This window comes from Perognathus longimembris, chromosome 4 (assembly GCF_023159225.1).
Source record: "Perognathus longimembris pacificus isolate PPM17 chromosome 4, ASM2315922v1, whole genome shotgun sequence".
Taxonomy (NCBI): Eukaryota; Metazoa; Chordata; class Mammalia; order Rodentia; family Heteromyidae; genus Perognathus; species Perognathus longimembris.
In genome coordinates, this window is record NC_063164.1 from 53263133 (window position 1) to 53286785 (window position 23653).

A 23653-nucleotide genomic window follows, 5' to 3' on the forward strand; every position below is an offset into this window, starting at 1 on the left:
GCTTGCCTCGTATACATGAAGCCCTGGGTTCGATTCCCCAGCACCACATATACAGAAAACGGCCAGAAGTGGCACTGTGGCTCAAGTGGCAGAGTGCTAGCCTTGAGCAAAAAGAAGCCAGGGACAATGCTCAGGCCCTGAGTTCAAGCCCCAGGACTGCAAAAATAATAATAATAATAATAATAATAATAATAATAATAGAATAATTACAAAAAATGTTAGAATGAGCAGTCAATAACACTGAAAGAATGAACTGGGGACAAGAGTAGAATGCAGGCAAGAATGTGTTGTATGTACTACAGAAATGAGAAAAATAAGGGAAGGGGCATGTTGAAGTGAAGATGTTGAAGGGAGGACACAGATCAAGATGCACTGTATACATAAATTGCTTTGTTAAATGGCAGAAAAAAATCACTACATAACCTAAAACTTAAGAAGAGAAGAAAAGGGTAGGATGGGAGGGGTTGATAAGAATGTTAAAAAGAGGTGATAATGATCAAGAGGCACTATATTCATACACTGTCCTGTAGTATGGCAACTCCTTTGTACAACTACTTAAATAAAAATATTAAAAAATAGATGATAAACATTTGGAATACATGCTCAAATATTTATAATTATAAGGTAACTAATATTGCCTTCAAAATATTCCAGATTTGGGCAGTAAAGAATGTAATAAATGCAACAATATATCGCTTTTCACTTATGAGATTAATAAAGATCTGGGCTCTCTTTTTCCTTCATACACCCAAGATGCCAAACAGAAGGCCAAGGGGAAGAAGCCCTTTATCAGTTCCTTTCCCTGTCACCAAGAAAAACCAAAGAACCAAGAAGTGATAAATCTCATCTGAGCAAAAGCCTAAGAATTTTGTCAAACCAAAAGGACCTCACCTGCTTTAGCTAGTACTATATTCCACTGCAGTGGGAAAGCTATCCTCCATAAGCAGCTGAAAGTACTCCTTCAGTTTACCAGCTCACTCAGGCGTTGGACCACCAATAGATATTCACCTGCTCAACCTGGCCAATGAGTAAAGACCAGAGAAAAAGCAGACACAGTCGCCCGGGCTGAAGAAAACACTGCCTGAAAAAGGATGTCCCTACTAAAAGACCACCTATCCATTCATCAAACAGAGGGGTTAATGCTGTCAACATCTTGGTGAAAAACAAGAATGCTCTTGGCTGTGATTGTGACAGCATATGGTGTAGACAGATCCTATCGGGCTTGCTGTCTGTCTTGTGTCTTTACAGAAGGCTAGGTTAAGATGTTTAGTACAAAAGATATATACCACCATTGGCTATAGATACAGACAGACAGACAGATATATACACATATGTATGTATGTACATACATATAGTGGTAACACAGAGACAGATAAAAATAAGAATTCCCTGAAAATAACTAAACAGTGGGATTTGTAAGTTTTTATAGCAATCAGAATAACTGCAAAATAACACACCTTCAATTTTTAAGCAACATAAAGGTATTTTTTTAATATGAAAGCCTGAGAAAAATTAACCTTTGTCCATGCTGGATAGTACAACTCTGCCCACCAAGATCAGTTTCAATCTGTTTATTTCCAATTCTAAAAAGATTCTAGTGTATTAGCTCTGTAACCCTGAAGAATTATTCTGTCCAAGTAGCTGTAAAACTTTAGGGGGGAGGGGGGAGGAGGGGGAGGGGGGAGGAGGGGGAGGGGGGAGGAGGGGGAGGAGGAGGAGGGGGAGGGGGAGGGGGGAGGAGGGGGAGGAGGAGGGGGAGGAGGAGGGGGGAGGAGGGGGAGGAGGGGGAGGGGGAGGAGGAGGAAGAAGAGGAGGAGGAGGAGGAGGAGGAAGAAGAGGAGGAGGAGGAGGAGGAGGAGGGGAGGAGGAGGAGGAGGAGGAGGAGGAGGAAAAAAGAGATGGGCCTTTAAAAAACGGCATATTTAAAGAAGGATCAGATACATATTTCAGTACTATAGTGCCTGCTTAACATGCCCAAGGCCCTAGGTTTAATCCCCAGCACCAAAAAGGAGTTCCATTTAACAAAGAAAAGTGCAATCATAAGCAAGTTTATTTTAATTCTGTACCCTACTTTCCTCTTCTGTATAATGGGAAAAGATAAGTAACTCAAAATGTTAAAGATTATGGCTGGGAATATGGTCTAGTGGTAGAGTGCCCGCCTCATATATATGAAGCCCTGGATTCAATTCCTCAGCACCACATATATAGAAAAAGTCAGAGATGACGCCGTGGCTCAAGTGGCAGAGTGCTAAACTTGAGCAAAAAGAAGCCAGGACAGTGCTCAGCCCTGAGTTCAAGCTCCAGAACTGGCAAAAAAAAAAAAAAAAAATGTTGAAGATTAGATGTTAAATCGTGTAAAACATTTAAAATCTGGCCACTTTTCATCAAATAGATGGATACAAGGCCCAAGTTTTGGATGTTTCTCCTTTTTTTATGGTACTGGAGATTGAACTCAGGATCTTGTGTTTATTAGGCAGACACTTTGCACTTGAGCCATACTCTCAGCCCAAAGTCCATAGTTTCAATAATACTGTTCAGGAAGATATTCGAAAATAAGCAAATTCATACAGCAGTAAGTAATAAGCCTATGGAGGATAATTTTAAAGGCCACTTTTGAGGATTTATCCCACTGATGTTCTTGCACAGGTGGGACAAGACAAGCATATCAAGTTGTTTATCTCATATGGAAAACCTAAATGCCCAGAAAGAAAAATACTAATCAAGAGTAACAAACCTGGGCTGGGAATATGGCCTAGTGGCAAGAGTGCTTGCCTCATATACATGAAGCCCTAGGTTCGATTCCTCAGCACCACATATATAGAAAATGGCCAGAAGTGGCGCTGTGGCTCAAGTGGCAGAGTGCTAGCCTTGAGCAAAAAGAAGCCAGGGACAGCGCTCAGGCCCTGAGTTCAAGCCCCAGAACTGGCAAAAAAAAAAAAGAGTAACAAACCTATAGAACATTATATAGCAATTTTTAGACAAATCAGAATGAGGACACTGATTTACTAGTATCAAAAAACACCTAAAATAAGTGAAAAGTAAGTTAGAAAAATGCCAAGTATGTTACCTTTTTGTTTGAAAAAACATTTATCCCTTTTTGTTTTGAACTAAAAAAGATTAATTACAGTGAAAATTGAAAATTATCAGATAGAGGAAAACCTCAAACTGTAAGCTGTATATCTTTTTTATTTTTTTGCTTTCTGAACTGTATATTTTACTCAGTATTATTCAAATATGAAGCTTTCTAAAATACTTTTTAAAGGGTCAGGTACTCTGGGTGCTGGTGGCTCACACCTGTAATCCTCTCAAGAGGATGAGACCTGAGGATCGTGGTTCAAAGCTGAAGCCAGCCCCAGCCCAAGCAGGAATAAGAATTCATGAGACTCTTTTTTTTTTTCTTTTTTGCCAGTCCTGGACCTTGAACTCAGGGCCTGAGCCCTGTCCCTGCCTTCCTTTTTGCTCAAGGCTAGCACTCTGCCACTTGAGCCACAGCGCCACTTGCCATTTTCTATATATGCGGTACTGAGGAATCAAACCTAGGGCTTCATGCATAGAAGACAAGCACTCTTGCCACTAGGCCATATTCCCAGCCCTCATGAGACTCTTATCTCCAATAAACTACAAATAAATAAAAAGCCCCAAGTGGAGCTGTGGCTCAAGTGGTAGAGTATCATCCCTGAGCAAACAGTTCAGGGACAAAGCCCAGGCCCTGAGTTTTAGCCCTAGGACCTGCACCGAAGGAAAAAAATAAAGGGGGAGGGGGGGTGAGACAGGTATACATTTCCAGATCTCAAATGTTAACTGAAATTAATAATTATTAGTGTAGTAAGCTCAAAATACCTTTCTGAAACCTTTTTCTTAGCCCCCTCAGCATACAGACCTCCTTTCCTATTTCTAACTTCTAGACTATTTAAGGAATTTATCATCTTCTACTGTAGTGTAAGAGAATTAAGGGGTAGGAGGAGGTCAGTGTTTTGTCCAATTTAATCTTCAAGGGGCCTTCCATGCACACACAGCAAGTAAAAGTATTTTCAAGTAAGGACAACCAACACGTACTCAAAACACTACTAAACTGTACAAAATCTGAATGACTAGATATGCTAATCTCTCAAAGATTGCCCTGTCCAAATCTCTTTATCACTAAGTTTTTCCTTTATGTCTTAGAACCTTCACTGACACTAACATCATACCCAAGCCAAGACCCCACATGTACCAACTCTAATTCACATCGAACTTTAAAAAATGTTGTATTTAAGTCCCAACACCTGATGCATCTATCTTATCCAAAGTCAGTGCTCTTGTCAAAGACGCCTTTGCTGAGTGCCTTTCTTTCAGGCAAACGTTGATATATTTGTCGATGATTAAAGCGCTCTTAACTGGAGAAGATCTAACAATTCCCCAACTCGCTCAGCGTCTTGTTTGTTCTGCAGGGATGAAGAGTATTCTATAACTGTTCAGTCGCCCAATTCTAGATGCCACTCCAGTACACCAGATACTCCAGTGACAACTCAACATTCACTTTTTATGCAAGCCCCGCCCCTTCCCTCCTCCCTCAACCCCATTAGGAGCTCAGGAGCTCCTCAGCTGTAGACACCCTGACAGTTCAGAAGCCTTTTTCCTGGACTTACAGGACCGTCTCCCCAGCTCTTATTATCCCAGGACCCAATGCAGCCCCAGCTCTTATTATCCTATGACCCAATGCAGTTCCTACCCCCCACCCCGCCCCACTGAATTCCAAGTTGCCTCCTAAGTCTCTACCCAGGAACCAGACTAGGGGCTTCACGGCCTTTCCCAGTAAGTACACAACTGACAGCTCCACACCAGATTCTCCCAAGTCGCCTTTCTCCCTCCCTGGGGAAGAGAGCGCTGATTCTTTTCTCCCCATCACTCATCCAGCCCGGACCTTCCTGAAAATTCATAGTCCGGTTGCCAGAGCACGCTCTCCTCGCCCCCCACCCCAGCCCCATCTCCCTTCCACCACTGACAGCTCAGTCACCGCCGTCCCCGTGCGGCTGCGCCCTCCCCCACACCCTCCCCGCGACAGCTCAGGGTCGGCTCCCAAACACCCCGAGTCCTGGCCCCGGGGCTCAGGCCCGGCCGCCGCAGTGCCTTCCCCCTCCCCGTAAAAAGTGGCCCAGGGGTCGGGAGAGTGGGGGCGGGGAGGCTGCACTCACCCACTCTCCCGCATCACGTTGCTATCTCCGCAGTCACAGGCGCCGCCGGCCTGGCTGCGGAACATGTTGAAGTCGTGGCCGGTGTGGTCGCCCTGGTGGAAGCACTCGGCGCACAGCGACATGCAGGGCGAGATGCCGCACGTCCGGCAGCGGTAGGCCACGAAGTTGGCCGTCCAGACCAGGCCGCACAGCGCCGCGGGGTCGTAGGCCCGCACCGCCGCGCAGAACTCGTCGTAGCCGCCGCCGCCCGCCAGAAGGCACTTACACCACTCCAGGGCCTCCTCGGCCGCCGCCGCGCCCGGGGCGCCCCCGCTGCCCACGCCGCCCGCCGCCGCCGCCTCCTCGCCGCCCGCAGCCCCGGCCAGCGGCCGCCCGGCGCTCAGCACCCGCTCTAGCAGCGCCCGCAGCTCCTCAGCACCTGCCCGGTTGTCCGGCCGGCTCAGGGCGGCCTTCAGGTGCGCGGCGGTCGCCGCCTTATCCAGGGCCGACCCCGGTGTCGGCACCTCCGGCTGGGGCGGCTGCGGGCCCCCGACGGCCGCCGCGGCCGCCGCCGCCATGATGAGAGCTCAGAATTTGGAGAGTCCAAAGCCGGCGGCTCCTCCTGGGAAGGTGCGGGAATTGACGGCTTCGAGTGCTCGGCCCGCCCAAGTCTCGCGATACCCCGAGCAGCCGCGCACCTCCTCCCGACTCCCAACTCGAGCAAACGCCCCCTGGGAAATTGGGGGCGGGGGCGGTCTCCGGGCCCCCCACCCCGCCAAGCCCCGCCCCCGTGCTGTCCCCCACCTGTTGGCTCTCTACTTCTGAAGTGGAGAGCTGCAGCAGTCAGGGGGATCGTCTGCCAGAAAATCTTTAGCAAGAGTGACTTTTATTTTCCCCTTATTTGCAAAGAGTGGGAATTATACACAACCGATGCATTTCCGTTCTGAGATGTTGATTCCTGTCATCAGAGCCCTATTTAGTTCCTAGTTATGTTAACAGCATCCTAATTAGTCCCTGGAATCAATGCTTACCCTTACATTATCTGTAGGTTGATCTGAAGTGCATTCGTTAGCAAACTGAAATACATTTTTTGCCATCATTTTCTGTTCAAAATCTTCAGTGGAAACTGTCAGCCAAGTTTTTTGTTTTGTTTTGTTTTTGCCGGTCATAGGGCTTGAACTCGACCTGGGCACTGTCTCTGAGCTTTTTCGCTCAAGGCTAGCACTCTCCCACTTGGAACCACAGCTCCACTTCCGGTTTTCTGGTGGTTAATTGGAGATAAGAATATCCCGGACTTTCCTGCCCAGGCTGGCTTTGAACCAAGTTCCTCAGACAGATCTCAGCCTCCTGAGTAGCTAGGATTAGAAGCATGGACACCAGCACCTGACCAAACTTCTTAAGTCTCTTCACTAGTCTTCCAAGCTACATTTAGTATGCAGCTCCATTTTTTTTTTTTTTTGCTAGTTCTGAACCTTAAACTCAGGGCCTGAGCACTGTCCCTGGCTTCTTTTTGCTCAAGGCTAGCACTCTACCACTTGAGCCACAGCACCACTGGATCTTTTCTATATATGTGATGCTTCATGCATGCTAGATGCTAGGCAAGCACTCTATCATGGGCCACTGCCCTGCAGATCCATTTTTATCTTCTAGTTTTACTCCAACTTCGGCATATCTAAAGGTACCAAATAGCTATATTCATTGGTTTCTTGTTTTGTTTTGTTTTGTTTTTGGTGTTTGGGCTTTTTTTTTTTAAATGTTTTATCATGTCCTGCCTCTGGGTCTTATTATTTCTAATTCTTACCTTACGCTCCTATGTTGACAATGCTCTGTGCAGGTCACTTCCTTTTATTAAAAAAAAAAAAAAGCTGTAACTTACTTGATAAGAGAACTATCTTGGGGGCTGGGAATATGGCCTAATGGTAAAGTGCTCGCCTTGTATATATGAAGCCCTAGGTTCAATTCCTCAGCACCACATATATAAAAAAGGCTGGAAGTGGCACTGTGGCTCAAGTGGTAGAGTAGTAGCCTTGAGCAAGAAAAGAAGCCACAGACAGTGCTCAGGCCCTGAGTTCAAGCACCAGGACTGGCAAAGAGAAAGAGAGAGAGAGAGACAGAGAACTATCTTGGCTATTAAAACCATCTGCACCACACAACTATTTGGAAATTTCTTCAAGTGTTGGGGACTTCATTTGTGTTCCTTTGAAAAAGGATCTCAGGCTGGGAATATGGCCTAGTGGTAAATTGCTCCCCTCGTATACATGAAAATCTAGGGTCTATTCCTCAGCACCACATACATCGAAAAAGCTGGAAGTAGGGGCTGGGGATATAGCCTAGTGGCAAGAGTGCCTGCCTCGGATACACGAGGCCCTAGGTTCGATTCCCCAGCACCACATATAAAGAAAACGGCCAGAAGCGGCGCTGTGGCTCAAGTGGCAGAGTGCTTGCCTTGAGCGGGAAGAAGCCAGGGACAGTGCTTAGGCCCTGAGTCCAAGGCCCAGGACTGGCCAAAAAAAAAAAAAAAAAAAGAAAAAGCTGGAAGTAAATATATATATATGAAAAAGCTGGAAGTGGCGCTGTGGCTCAAGTGGAAGGGTGCTAGCCTTGAGCAAAAGAAAGAAGCCAGAGACAGTGCTCAGGCCCTGAGTCCACACCCCATGAGTGGCAACAAAAACAAAACAAATAAAAAAAGGATCTCACTATGTAGCCTAAATCGGCTTCAAATTACAATCTTCCTGCTTCAGTCTCCTCTCATGATGGGTTCACATATGTGACGCCACAGCAAGCTGGTCAAGCTGGTGAATTTCTTGAAAACAAAGCATAAATGAAGGGGCTGGGGATATGGCCTAGTGGCAAGAGAGCTTGCCTCGACATGAGGCCCTGGGTTTGATTCCCCAGCACCACATATACAGAAAACGGCCAGAAGTGGTGCTGTGGCTCAAGTGGCAGAGTGCTAGCCTTGAACAAAAAAAGGAAGCCAGGGACAGTGCTCAGGCCCTGAGTCCAGTCCCCAGGACTGGCAAAAAAAAAAAAAAAAAGCATAAATTAACTCTATCATTACCTCTAAATGCTCATTTTGCCTCTAAATTCTTAAATGCTTTTGACTTATTGCTAAACAGAAATTAACAGAAGAGATAATACTTTATGAATAGATAAGATTTGCCAGCCTTTTAAATATTATTTCTTTCTGTGTATGAACTGGAGTTGAACTTGCCAGGCAGGTGTTCTACCACTTGAGCCATGTCTCCAGCTCATATTACTTTAATTATTTTTCAGAAAAAATTCTCAGTTTTTGTTAAGGCTGGCCTCAGACCTAAATCCTTCTGCCTCCATCTATTGTATGGATGAGATTACAGATGTGTACCACCATCTTCTTTCTTTCTTTTCTTTTCTTTTTTTTTTCCAGTTTTAGGGCTTGGACTCAGGGCCTGAGCACTGTCTCTGGCTTATTTTTGCTCAGGGATAGCACTATACCACCTGAGCCACAGTGCCACTTCCAGCTTTTTCCATATATGTGGTGCTGAGGAATCGAACTCAGGGCTTCATGTATATGAGGCAAGCACTCTACCACTAGGCCATATTCCCAGCCCACATCTTATTTCTTAATCTGAGGTCTCAGTAACTTTTTTTTTTTTTTTTTTGGCCAGTCCTGGGGCTTGGACTCAGGGCCTGAGCACTGTCCCTGGCTTCCTTTTTGCTCAAGGCTAGCACTCTGCCACTTGAGCCACAGCACCACTTCTGGCCGTTTTCTGTATATGTGGTGCTGGGGAATCGAACCCAGGGCCTCATGTATACGAGGCGAGCTCTCTAGCCACTAGGCCATATCCCCAGCCCCCTCAGTAACTTTTTGCCTGGCTTCAAATCAAGATCTTCCTGATCTCCACTTCCCTATGTTATTTCTTTTAATTCTCTCAATAATCCTATAAAGAAGGTACAGGTAGAGAAAAAAATCATGAGGAGGTGATTTGTGTTCCTAAACACATAGCAGACAACAGATTTCTTTTGTTCTGAGTGCTAACATTATGTCTAGCAGGGAGCACATGGTAACCACCCAACAAAAAATTGGCAAACTAGGGCTGGGAATATGGCCTAGTGGCAAGAGAGCTTGCCTCGTATACATGAAGCCCTGGGTTCAATTCCCCAGTACCACATATATGGAAAATGGCCAGAAGTGGTGCTGTGGCTCAAGTGGCAGAGTGCTAGCCTTGAGCAAAAGGAAGCCAGGGACAGTGCTCAGGCCCTGAGTCCAAGGCCCAGGACTGGCCAAAAAAAAAAAAAAAAAAATGGCAAACTAGCTTTCTGCATGAATAAGGCAAGGTGGAAGTATGAACTTTAGTAGAGATGTGGAGTATGAAACTTGCTTTTTTAAGGAGGAAAATGATAACATATGATTACTAATAACAAAAGAGATTCCGGAGGATTGTTAAGCATTCATAACCTTGGAAATGTAGCACACACCAGTGTGTGGAGGAGTTAATTTAGGTCAAATCCTTAATACACTGTCATGCTTTTTCCCCAAAAATACTTCTAATACATGAGTTGAGAAACTTACTAAAAATGTTCTTGTTTCAATATTAAACAAATGAGAAAACTGCATTAAGTATAGTTGGAAGGTCTTACAGGACTCATACCTAAAAGAAGAAAAGAAAGGAGGCAGGGAGGAGGGGAGTGGGGGGGGAGGAAGGAAGGAAGGAAGGGAGGGAGGGAGAGAGGGAGGGAGGGAGGGAGGGAGGGAGGGAAGGAGGGAGGGAGGGAGGGAGGGAGGGAGAAGGAAGGAAGAAAGAAGGTTAGGCAGGAGCAGAAACAATGAATTCTTCCTTCTCCAATGTTCTTTCATATTTTGTTGAAGGCTATGAAATGAAGGGCATTACCACTGCTTATAAAGCAGGGGTAGTAACAACTACTGAGAGGAGTTGTACATCTTAAATGTGATTGGGCAGAGGACTTTGTAACCCTAGCAGGAGAAATGTTTCATAATAGGATTTCAACAACTGCTGGTCAGGATTGGTGAACTTACTGCACACATGGAGAAAATACATGCATAGTTGGAGCTCAGACAGAAATGTTGAAGTTAGCCTCATTGTGAGCATTTTATGTGGTTATGTTCTGAGCAGCTATCTCTTCTCCTTTCTGGTAATAGAGGTGATATAGGCCACCAGGAGGTTGGTTGCAGTTCCTTCCCCAGGATTTTAAGAGGAGTTTACAACAAAGACCTCATTTTCCTTTTTTTATGAAGTTGTAGGGGACCTGGCCTGAGGCTGGAGTCTGAAGAGAGCCACCCACAGAGGCTATTGTGGAGACAATGGAGCTGAGAAAACTAGGCAAAGATTCAGAAATATCCAGACCCCTATATTCATTCCCCTTTCCTCCACTGTCCATAAATCCAATATGGTCCTCTTTGTTCTCTCTCTGTCTGTCTCTCTGTCTGTCTGTCTGTCTCTCTGTCTGTCTGTCTCTCTCTCTCTCTCTATCTCCCTCCCTCTTTCCCTCCCTCCTTCTCTCCTCTTACAACTGAAAGAGTTCCAATAAATACAACTGCAAGTTTGAAGCTGTTTTTCATAAATTTTCTCCTAGAGGCCTTTAATTTTGAAAGAAATGATCATAACTTGAATCTTTCTCTGTGATTTAAAAAGTTGGCTTTGAAATATCACAACATTTTTCATACTGATTAAACAGATGGCATAAAAACACATAGATTTTGGCACTGGGAATGTGGTTTAGTGTTAGATTGCTTGCCTAGCTTGCACGAAATCCAGGGTTTGATTCCTTAGTACCACATAAACAGAAAAAGTTAGAAGTGACACTGTGGCTCAAGGGGTAGAGCACTAGCTTTGAGCACAGAGACGTTCAGGGACAGAGCCAAGGCCCTAAATTCAAGCCCCAAGATCAGCAAAAAAAAAAAAAAAAACATAGACATAGATTTTAGATATTATTTTGTAGTTTTCTGTAACACAGCAGTATGCTATTTTGTTAAATACTTTTTTTTTTTTTTGAGACAAGAGTCTTGCTGGTCTCAAGTTTGGCTTATCTCAAAATTTCAATCCTCTTGCCTCAGCCTCCCTAGTGCTGAGATTACAGACCTGTTGCAGTGTTGCAATCTGATGAATTTGAATTCAAATGAGTGCAGAGTTTTTCAGCTGAATTTTGATCTGGCTTTTTTTATGGAAATATGGTTTTTGTAGGAATCCCCCATCGCATAGCATAGTGAGTTGTGAGACAGAAAATTTAAAGGAAGAGGTTTGCTGGAGTTTGGATTTGTTTGTTGTTTTTTTTCCAATTAAACAGAAAGTCTCCTTCTAAAAGCATCCCAAAACTAAATGGAAGGCACATAACCAAACTAAAACCCTTGTGACATGAAGAATTCTTTTAGGTTGTAATATTTTCATATTACTTTTTTAAACCATTTGTACTGTTCCCTTTGTAGATCTCAATGTAACCATGTTTTAAGAGAGAAAATAATAGTTTTTGTTTGTTTGTCAGTAGTGGGGCTTGAGCTCAGTGCCTGGGCCCTGTCCCTGAACTTGTGCTCTACCTGTTTGGAGCCACAGCACCACTTATGATTTTCTGGTGATTAGCTGGAGATGAGTCTCACAGACTTTCCTGCCTGGACTAGCTTCAAACAGTAATCCTTAGATCTCAATTCCCTGAGTAGCTAGGATTACAAGCCTGAGACACTGGTGCCCAGCTAAGTAGTTTGTTTGTTTGTTTGTTTTTAAGTACCTTCACAAGTCTAAACTAAAAGAACATAAGAAAAAGATCAAATCTGCTTCATGTAAAAGATAGGGAAACTAATACACATTACTCTTTTCAACCAAGTTTTCTAAGATACATCTCTCAGGCGTAGTGTTCAAACAAAACAAATTACATTCTCATTTAAAAATGAAAATCTTGCTGGGTGCTGGTGGTTTATGCCTATGATTCTAGCTACTCTTGAGGCTAAGATCTAAGGATCTTGAATGGAAGCCAGCCTGGGCAGAAAAGGCCCCATGAAACCCTTATCTCCAATTAACCACTCAAAAATGGGAAGTGGTGCGTGTCTCAAAGTGGTATAGCACTAGCCTTGAGCAAAAGAGCTCAGATACAGTGCCCAGGCCCTAAGTTCAAGCCCCATGACCAACAGGAGAAAAAGAAAAAGAAAATCTTGGCCAGGCACCAATGGCTCATGCCTATAATCCTAGCAACTCTGGAGGCTGAGATCTGAGGATTGCAGTTGGAAGCTAGCCTGAGCAGGAAAGTCCTTGAGACTCTTATCTCTAGCTAACCACCAGCAAACCAGAAGTAGCCCTGTGGCTCAAAGCCCCACACCTGACCAGAAAAAAGAAAGAAGGAAGAAAAGAAAGAGAGAGAGAGAGAGAGAGAAACACACATACAGAAAAAGAAAATCTCACGTAAGCCGGGACCTGTGACCCAAGCCTGTAATCCTAGCTACTCAGGAGGCTGAGATCTGAGGATCAAGGTTCAAAGCAAGCCCAAGCAGCAAAATCCATGAGACTTACCTCCAGTTAACCACCAGAAAGTTGTAGGTGGCTGTGGCTCAAATGGTAAAGTGCTAGCCTTGAGTTGAAGAGCTCAGGGACAGCACCCAGGCCACAGATCAAACCCATAACCAACAAAAAAATAAAATAAGATAAAGAAAGAAAATCTCATGTTAAAAAAAGAAAGATGGGGTGGGAATCTGGGTTAGTGGTAGTGTAGCTTGCCTTGCATGCACAAAGCCCTGGGTTCCATTTCTCAGCACCACATACACAGAAAAAAACGGAAGTGGTACTGTAACAACTCAAGTGGTGGAGCTCTAGCCTTGAGCAAAAGAAGCTCAAGGACAGTGCCCAGTCCCTGAGTTTAAGCCCCAGGACTGGCAAAAAAAAGACATCTTGTGATTAGTAGAGGCTACTTATCCTCTTTAATTTTAATACCTTATCTTCATTTAGTAACTGTAAAATAATGAGAAAAATAACAATTTTTATTGTAGTATAAAAGTCTTAGGAACAAGCTACAAATACTCAACTGCTTTAACAAACAAAAATGTTTTCCTTCTTAAAATGTAAACATCTAGTAAATATTCCACAAATGATATTCAAGATATAACAAAGCCAGAAATTCACTAATGAAAGAAGTATATTTGGGGGCTGGGAATATGGCCTAGTGGTAAAGTGCTTGCCTCGTATATGAAGTGCCAGACTTTGAAGTCAGGCCCCACTTTACCACGCGAACCCCACTTTACCACGTGGACCAAAGATAAGCAGGCCCTGTGAGCAAACCCAAGACAAGCTTATTAGGGCCCAGTCGATCAAGAACTCTAACCACTGGGAATGCTTAACTCTAACTGCCCTCAGAATGCCTCGAGCCCTGAGCCAATCAGATTTGTACCTGTGTCCTAATCTTGCTTGCTTGAACACCTGATTGCTGTAACTTTGTTTTTGCCTTTATAAGCCCTGTGTAACTGCAGCTCGGGGCTCCCTCCTAACCTCTGCTGTGTCGGTGGGTAGGACAAGGCCGGAGTTGCAGCTCCCTTGAATAAAGCCTTGCCTTGCTTTTGCATTTCAGAACGTCTGAGTCTCAGTGGCCTTCTTGGTGTTTGTCTCGCGACTTGGCACAACAGTATACATGAAGCCCTGGGTTCGATTTCTCAGCACCACATATATATAAAAAAGCCAGAAATGGTGCTGTGGCTCAAGAGGTAGAGTGCTAGACTTGAACAAAAAGAAGCCAGGGACAGTGCTCAGGCCCTGAGTCCATGCCCCAGGACTGGCAACAAAAACAAAACAAATAAACAAAAGAGGTATATTTTGGTATATCTGGTTGTATAGGTGGTTGTCTTAATACAAAAGCACTTGAGGAAAAGAACTAGGTCGTTATTACTTAAAACTCTACTCCTTACTCTGTTATGTTATTTGAATTGAAAACCATTAATTACTGTATAACTCTGGCTTATACAACCAGGCCACAGTAAAGATCTGTAATATCTACTGATCATTGGCTAGAGAAAAGTGTTTGCTTGAGACTTGGATGCATTTGTCACCTTGTATTTTGAAGGTATTTCTCAACCAGGTTCTTCCTTGCGGCCTTGAAAATAAAGCATGGAACCTGGGTTCCTGGAAGTGATTGCTTCCTGCTGGGCCACCCACCAGCAAGGCACCCTTGCAGGCATTCTGTATGCAGTACGGTGAATGTTCTGCAGCTGCCTGAGAGACCTAGATCGGCTCCACGCAGGCCTCCAGCTTGAGTTATTCTGCAGGCACTGCAGGGTATTCATGCTGGCTCTGGAGGACACGGCTGCAACAGCGTGGGATCCCAGGGCCAATGAAGAGGTTTTACATTGCACTAATGCACTGAGAGAAAACTATGTCAGACTTCCTGGACCAAATGTTTGGAGCTCTGAAATCCTGGGAGAAGCAAAGATTTGGGACTGTCATACTTGTTTTGAAAGCTAATTCAGTAAAAATTGTTTCTACCAGACAGAACTTGATTGTTTCATTCATTTCAAACAATATGGAATATTGCCAATAATTAACAGTATTAGTGAGGTATAATTCATCTGCTTTTGGAATCAAATTCAATGACTTCTAGTAAATTTGAATAGGTGTACAACCACAATCAAAATTTAACATAACCTAGACAGACAACTGCATACATTTCTATTATGGCCAGTTTGTATAAATAAACTCACACAAAAGATATTCTTCTGCATCTGACTCCTTTCCTTGATATAATGTATTTAAAGTTCCTCCATTATGCACAGTGGATTGGTATTAGTTCTTCTGTATTGTTAACTAATATCTATTGTGTGAGTGTGCCATATTTTGCTTATTCCATCCGCAAGTTGATAAACCTTTGGTCATTTCTAACTTATGGCTATTATAAATAATACTGAGCTAGAAACCACCTATGGCCAGGCATGGTACACATGTCTGTTAAGTCCCAGATACTTGAGAGGTGGGAATTAAGAGGGTGGAGTTTCAAGATTAGTTTGGGCAAGAAGTTCATATGACCCTCATCTTTTTTTTTTTTTTTTTTTTTTTTTGCCAGTCCTGGGCCTTGGACTCAGGGCCTGAGCACTGTCCCTGGCTTCTTTTTGCTCAAGGCTAGCACTCTGCCACTTGAGCCACAGCACCACTTCAGGCAGTTTTCTGTATATGTGGTGCTGGGGAATCGAGCCCAAGGCTTCATGTATTAGAGGCAAACACTCTTGCCACTAGGCCATATCCCCAGCCATGACCCTCATCTTAACAAATAAGTTGGGGTGGTAGTGCACATCTGTAGTCCCACCTATACAAGAAGTGTAGATATTCACAGTCTGAGACTGGCCTGAGGCAAAAAGCAAGAGACCCTCTCTGAAAAATAGCTAAAGCAAAAAGGGCTGGACATATGGTTCAAGAGGTAAAGCAAGTGGCTAGTAAATGTAAGGTTCTGAGTTCAAACTCCAATGACACCTAAAAATAAATACTTCTGTGAGTCTGTATAAAAATATGTTTTAATTTCTTTTGACTAGAATCTCAAGAGGAGGATTCTGTATGATAAATTTATGTTTAACTAAGCAAGAAGTTGCCAAACCACTCACCAATGATGCTAGAGCATGTTGTTACATGCACACCAAGGCTGTGCAGCCAGCCTGGCTTTGCATCTTAGTTAACATTTGTAATAGCTGCTTATTGTGTTGTTTTGTTTTGTGCTGGTCCTAGCAATTGAACTCAGGGCCTGGGCACTGAGTTTTTGTTTTCTTTTCTTCAAGGCTAGTGCTCTACCACTGGAGCCATAGCTCCACTTCCGGCTTTCATGGTGGCTAACTGGAGCTAAGTGTCACACAGACTTTCCTGCTAGACTGGTTTTGAACCTCTATCATCACATCTCAGCCTCCTAAGTAGCTAGTATTACAGGTGTGGGGTACTAGCGCCTGGCTTCTATAGCCTATCTTTTTGATGACTGCCATTCTAGGGGTCTGTACCTCATTGCAGTCTTAGTTTGCCTTTTCGGGGGCTAGTGAGTTGAGCATCTGCTTAATGGAGCTTCACATATCTCCTTCCTAAAATGTCCACTCACATTTTTTGCCTGTTTTAAAGCCTGATATTTTTCTTTTGTTGACAGAGTCATGAGCAGCATACATAGTAAATTTGTCAAGTGTTAAGTTGTATTGCAAGTCTATGCAACTGCAAAAGGGATGGACTTTGGCTGGGAATATGACCTACTGGCAAGAGTGCTTGCCTCATATACATGAAGCCCTGGTTTCAATTCCCCAGCACCACTATGTACAAAACGGCCAGAAAGTGGCACTGTGGCTCAAGTGGCAGAGTGCTAGCCTTGAGGAAAAAAAAAAAAAGAAACCAGGGACAGTGCTCAGGCCCTGAGTCCAAGGCCCAGGACTGTCCAAAAAATAAAAAAATTAAAAGGGATTAGCAATGAGCGAGTGTGTAGAGATCACCGTAGAATGCTGAGAAGCTCTATGTGTCATCAGGTATCATGGAAGTCAAGCAGGCTCCTGTCCTGCACAGAATTGCAATCCTGCTACTCAATCTAAGGATTTGATTCAAAGCCATCCCAGACAGGAAAGTCTATGAGACTCTTTTTTTTTTTTTTTTTGCCAGTCCTGGGCCTTGGACTCAGGGCCTGAGCACTGTCCCTGGCTTCTTTTTGCTCAAGGCTAGCACTCTGCCACTTGAGCCACAGCGCCACTTCTGGCCATTTTCTGTATATGTGGTGCTGAGGAATTGAACCCAGGGCTTCATGTATACGAGGCAAGTGCTCTTGCCACTAGGCTATATCCCAGCCCCTATGAGACTCTTATCTCCTAGTAACCTGCAAAAAGCCAAAAGTGAGGTAGTAGAGTAGCAGCCTTAAACAAAACTCCAAGCAAAAGTATGAGAATCCAAGTTCAAGCCCCAGTACTGCAGACACATACAATGCACACAGACACACACAATACACACAGACACACACAGACACACAAACACATGCACAGACACAATTCTGGAGAGAAACAGTGTGTTCCTCAATTCCTTAACCCACAGATGGTGAATAGTAAATTCCCACAGTTTTCCCTTAGTTACAAGATGTTCCTCAATCTTATTTGGATTATAATTTGTTGATTCACAAAGAGAATTTTAGTTTGTTTGTTTTTTGCCAGTCCTGGGGCTTGAACTCAGGGCCTGAGCACTGTCCCTGGCTTCTTGTTTTGTTTTGTTTTGTTTTTCTCAAGGCCAGCACTCTACCACTTGAGCCACAGTGCCACTTCCAGCTTCTTCTACATATGTGGTGCTGAGGAACTGAACCAGGGTTTATGCATACGAGGCAAGCACTCTACCACTAAGCCATATTCCCAGCCCCCACAAAGAGAATTTTTGAGCAATGCTTATCAGTGTTAAATGACACTACTGAAATGCTTTGCTAAGGTACAGTGGCAGGACACATAAGGCAAATGCTTTAATTATGTTCAAATCATTTATAACAATGAATTAAGGTGTTGGAAGCAGTCTGGTTCTCTTCTAGATTGCTGTCCCTACAGTTTTCCAAATCCTTGGTTTTCCTCTGTCTTAAATTATTTGTGCAACACATCCAGCTCTCTGAGGATGAGCTAGATTCTCAGATCTGGATGTATCATTAATAATGGTATCTCTAAGGATTCAGATTTTCTTACATAAGGCAGTAAGACCTGTGGACATTTGGGTTTGTTAGACCTGTGATGGAGAAGAGCTTCAGATAATTTCTAAGACCAGAAGAAGGAGAAGACATTGATGTGGCACCAGTCACACCAATACACTACTCCTACCATGGAGCTTACAAATTGGTGAAGGCATGTTGTAAATTGTACAATAAACCAAATTTACATTATTACTGCTATAGCCATTATTCCTACCTCTGATCTTAAAGACAGAAAACTCACAGTTGCCTTGGCTGGTCTTTATCTCCTGGCCTCCAGCAATCTTTGGCCTGGACCTCCAGAGCTGCTGGGACTCCAGGCTAAGAAAACATAAGAGAATGTTTAGGCAAGGGTCACAGGGTAAGCTTCCTCCTATAAGGTCTATGAGGGAATGTCTCCAACCTTCCAGCACATGTTCAGAATGAGCAATAATGAAATAATATATTTTTTGTGCACGAATGCTGGGACTGTGGCTTGAAACTCAGGGCCACATGCTCTTATGTGGCTTCTTTGCTCACAGCTGGCACACTACTACTTGTGCCATGCTTCCATTCCAGTCTTTTTTTGCTGGTTAATTGGAGATAAAAAAAAATCTCTTGGATTTGTCTGTCCAAGCTGGTTTCAAACCATGATTCTCAAATCTCAGCCTCCTGATCTCAGCCTCTAGAGTTAAAGGTGTGAACCACTGGCTCCTGGCTGAATTTCATTCCTTCTTACGATATAATAATATTGCATTGCAAGTTTATACATTAACACACATTCATTTGTTGATACAAGCCTGAGCTATTTTTGAATATTGTAATGCTGATACCCACATTGGTGTACACAACTCTATCTGAATCTCTGCTTTCATTTCTTTTTGGTATGTACCTAGAAGTAGAAATGCTAGACTGTATGATACACCATATTCGACATGAGGAGAAACCACCATACTTTACCATGGTAGTTACAAAATTTTATACTCCCAGCAATGCATAGAAATTACAGCCTCTCCTGGCCAGCATGTTTCCTGTATTATTGCCTAATAGATCCTCAGCATCTTTTTATGTGCTTATTGGCCATCTCTGTGTCTTATTTAGAGGAAAATTATATACAAACCCTTCGCCTAATTTTTTTTCTTTGCCAGTCCTGGTGCTTGGACTCAGGGCCTGAGCACTGTCCCTGGCTTCTTTTGCTCAAGGCTAGCACTCTACCACTTGAGCCACAGCGCCACTTCTGGCCGTTTTCTGTATATGTGGTGCTGGGGAATTGAACCCAGGGCTTCATGTATACAAGGCAAGCACTCTTGCCACTAGGCCATATTCCCAGCCCCTCTTTTCCTAATTTTTCAACAGGTTCTTCATCTTTTTGTTGTGGAGTTGCAAGAGTTATTGACATATTTTGGATGTTGGTCATTTATCATGTGCTGCACATGATTTGCAAACATTTTCCCCATCCTGTGCATTTCTTTTAATTCTCTTGATAATACTCATTGATCTATGAAAGTTAATTGTCATAAAGTTAAATTTATCTACTTTTTATTGTTTATGTTCTTGTTATCATATCCAAGAAATTGTTGCCTATGTTAATTTTGTGAAGGTTTTCTAATGGGTTTTCTTCTAATATTTCTGTAATTGTAACTTTGGGGGACAGTACTGGGATTCAATCTCAAGACTTTATGTTTGCTAGGCAGGAACTCTTAACACGGAACCACACCTCCAGAGTTTATAGATTCCACTTGTAAGATTAGGTCTTTGTCCATTTTGAATAAATTTTCATTTTTAGTGGAAGTTAAAGGTACAAGATGATTATTTTGCAAGAGGGATATCCAGTTTTCCCAGCAATATATTCTGAAAGCCTCATTCTTTCTCCATTAAACGGTCTTAGCAAGCCGGGCACTGGTGGCTTATACCTGTAATCCTAGCTACTCAGGAGGCTGAGATCTGAAGGTTGTAGTTCAGACCCAACCCTGGCAGGATAGTCTGTGAGACTTTTATCTCCAATTAACCACCAGAAAACTGGAAGTGGAGGTGTAGCTCAAAGTGGTAGAGCCACTAAACTTGAACAAAAGAGCTCAGGAACCGCATTCAGTTCAAATTGAGTTCAAGCCCCACAACCAAAAAAAAAAAAAAAAAAAAAGGTCTTAGCACCCTTGCCAGAAATCAGTTGACCATATACATGAATGTTCATTTCTGGACTCTGTTCTATCCCATTGGTCTCTATGTATGTCCTATGCCAATATACACTGTTTGACTACTGTACCTTAGTAGTAAGTTTTAAATTCAGATAGTGTAAATCCTCAAATTTTATAATCAGGAGAATCAGATTTTTTTTTTATTTTTTATTTGCAGTCCTGGGGCTTGAACAGGGCCTGAGCACTTTCCCTGGCTTCTTTTTGCTCAAGGCTAGCACTCTACCACTTGAGATACAGTGCCACTTCCAGCTTTGTCTATTTATGTGATGCTGAGGAATCGAACCTAGGGCTTTGTGCATGCTAGGCAAGCACTCTACTGCAAAGCCACATTTCTAGCCCTCAAATTTTAGTCTTCCTTTTTTCAAGGTTGTTTTGGCTATTTAGAAGTCATTCTTATTCTATATGAATTTTTTTTGTACCAGTCCTGGGGCTTGAACTCAGGGACTGAGCACTGTCCCTGGATTCTTTTGCTCAAGGCTAGCACTCTACCACTTGAGCCACAGCACCACTTCTGGCCTTTTCTGTTTATGTGGTACTGAGGAATAGAACCCAGGGCTTCATGCATGCTAGGCAAGCCCTCTACCACTAAACCACATTCCCAGCCCCTCCATATGAAATTTTAAAGACTAGATTGTTCTCATTCTGAAAAGTATTGGGATTTCCATAGGAATTCAGTTGAATCTGTATATTGGTATAAGTAGCAATGTAATACCATCTCAACAATATTGTCTTTGAATCCATTAACATGGGATGTCTTTTCACTTAGTCTTTTCATTTCCTTCAGTAGTGTTTTAGTAAACCAAAGCATTTTAGTGAAAAAAAGTCTCTCACCTCTCTGATTAAACTTATTCCTGTTTTATTCTTTTCTTTTTTTTTAAACGTTTATTCTGAGGCTTAAACTCAGATCATTGGTGCTGTCTCTGAGCTTTTGTGGTGAAGGCTAGTGCTCTACCACATGTGCCATGTTCCACTTTTGGCTTTTTGAGAATAGTTAACTAGAGATAAGAATCTCACAGACATTATTGCCCAGGCTGCCTTTGAACTGCAATCTTCAGATCTCAACCTCGAAGTAGCTAGGATTTCAGGTATAAGGGACTGACACCAGGCTATATATATATATTATTTCTTAAAGTGATGGCATATGACATCATAACAAAAACAGCATGGTATTGGTATAAAAACAGATCGGAAGACCAGTGGATTAGAATTGAAGACCCAGAAATAAAACCGCAATCTTACAGCCAACTGATATTCGACAAAGGAGCTAAAGACATACAATGGAACAAACATAGCCTCTTCAACTACTGGTGCTGGGAGAACTGGGCAGCCATATGCAGAAAACTCAAAGTAGACCCAAGCCTATCACCATGCACCAAGATCAACTCAAAATGGATCAAGGACCTCAATATCAGACCTGAATCCTTGAAACTACTGAAGGACAGAGTAGGAAAGACACTAGAACTTATAGGCACAGGAAGGAACTTCCTGAATAGAGTCCCAGGGGCACAACAAATAGGGGAAAGACTCAACAAATGGGACTACTACAAATTAAAAAGTTTCTGCACAGCTAAGGTCATAGCCACCAAAATAGAAAGACAGCCAACGATATGGGAAAGGATATTTACCAGCACAGCAACAGACAAAGGCCTGATATCGGTCATCTACAGAGAACTCAAAAAACTAAGCCCCTCCAAGCCCAATAAACCTATTAGGAAATGGGCAAAAGAGCTAAAGAGAGACTTCACAAGAGAAGATATAAAAATGGCAAAGAAACACATGAGAAAATGCTCAACATCCCTGCTAGTAAAGGAAATGCAAATAAAAACAACCCTGAGATACCACCTCACCCCAGTTAGAATGGCCTATACTCTGAACTCAGGAAACAACAAATGCTGGAGGGGCTGTGGGGAAAGAGGAACCCTTCTCCATTGTTGGTGGGAGTGCAAATTAGTACAACCACTTTGGAGAACAGTATGGAGGTTTCTCAAAAAGCTCAATATAGACCTACCCTATGACCCAGCCATACCACTCCTAGGCATCTATCCTAAACAGCAAACCCCAAGATATCAAAAGGACATTTGTACTTCCATGTTTATCGCGGCACAATTCACAATAGCCAAAATATGGAAACAACCCAGATGCCCCTCCACAGACGAATGGATCCAAAAAATATGGTACTTATACACAATGGAATACTACATAGCGATTAGGAATGGTGAAATATTGTTATTCGCAGGGAAATGGTCAGAACTCGAACAAATAATGTTGAGTGAGACAAGCCTAGAACACAGAAAACAAAGGGGCATGATCTCCCTGATATATGACTGTTAACAAAGGGAGACGGAGAGACAGTAGAGACCAAGTCTGTGAACACTGTATATGTGCTTGATACATTGTATATTGCATATGGGTCTACCTGACCTAGACAAGGGATGGAAAAACAGGTTGTAAGATATCACAAGAAATGTACACACTGCCCTACTATGTAACTGCACCCTCTTTGCACAACACCTTGTAAAAAAATTTATGTTCAATTAATAATTAAAAAAATATATTTAAAAAAAATAAAATAAACTTGTTCTCCTTGGATATAAAAAAAAGTGATGGCATATGAATCTACTACAATTATCTAACAATAAGCACAGTTTAACTTTTAAAATAATGACCTTAATCTCTAATGGAGTTAATTGTCTTTTGCATATCTGGCTATTTTTTTTTTCAATCCTGAGGTCAAGCCCCAGGACCAGTACAAACACACAAAAATTTCACATTTACTGTTTCTAATTCTGGACTTCCATTCTTTCTGATCAACAACTGGGTTCTGATCAACAACTGGGTTTTGCTCCAACCGTGGGGACCTTGAGCTCTTTCCCACATTTGACAGCACAACCTTTTATTCCCTTACTTGAACTTTCTTTTTTTTTTGGCCAGTCCTGGGCCTTGGACTCAGGGCCTGAGCACTGTCCCTGGCTTCTTCCCGCTCAAGGCTAGCACTCTGCCACTTGAGCCACAGCGCCGCTTCTGGCCGTTTTCTGTATATGTGGTGCTGGGGAATCGAACCTAGGGCCTCGTGTATCCGAGGCAGGCACTCTTGCCACTAGGCTATATCCCCAACGCCCGCTTACTTGAACTTTCTTTGGCTTCTCTTACACCAGCACTCCAGTGACAAGCTGACCCCCAAAAAAGAGGGAGACGAAGTTGCATTTGAGGGGGCTTGCCAGTAAAACGGAAGCACAGGTGATGTGGATTCCCACTTAAAAATTTTTTTTTGGATTGCTACTTTAAAGAAGGGATATGGGAGAGTGGAGAAAAAGGGGTCACAAGTGGGCCAAGAAAACCGCTGACTTTGGCCTTCATTTTCACCTAGCGTGCTAAACACCTCCACGCTCCTTCCTTCCCTTCCCCATCCCTAGAGGGGCTGTGGGAACTCAAGGCAAGCCTAGAGTTGAGTGGGCGAGTGACAGGGGTCGCGGGGCGGCGAGGGGTGGCGCGGTGGGCGGGTCTGCACAGTGGCCCGGAAGTGGACCGCGCAGGCAGTACCGAGGACGAGATAGTGGCACCGATCTGGATCTAGTCGCGTCAGTGACGCCAGCGGAACCTTGGGTCGTTCGCAGAACCCTAGTGCTGGGTAGAATTTGCAGCTAGGCGCCGGACCCTGACTGCAGAGGCGCATGCGCGCGCGTGCGTGCGTGCGTGCGT

At 43.4% G+C, this 23653-nt stretch overlaps 1 protein-coding gene across 1 annotated transcript in view; it reads right to left on the reverse strand.

The window, feature by feature from the left end:
* Window positions 1-5775, reverse strand: part of Ubr3 (ubiquitin protein ligase E3 component n-recognin 3) — a 155140-nt gene extending 149365 nt beyond the window's left edge. Inside the window, exon 1 of the mRNA XM_048345753.1 lies at window positions 5175-5775. Within this exon, the coding sequence (XP_048201710.1) occupies window positions 5175-5731 (557 nt within the window). The 5' untranslated portion in view covers window positions 5732-5775. The remainder of the gene's footprint in view (window positions 1-5174) is intronic.
* Between the last annotated feature and the right edge of the window lie 17878 nt (window positions 5776-23653).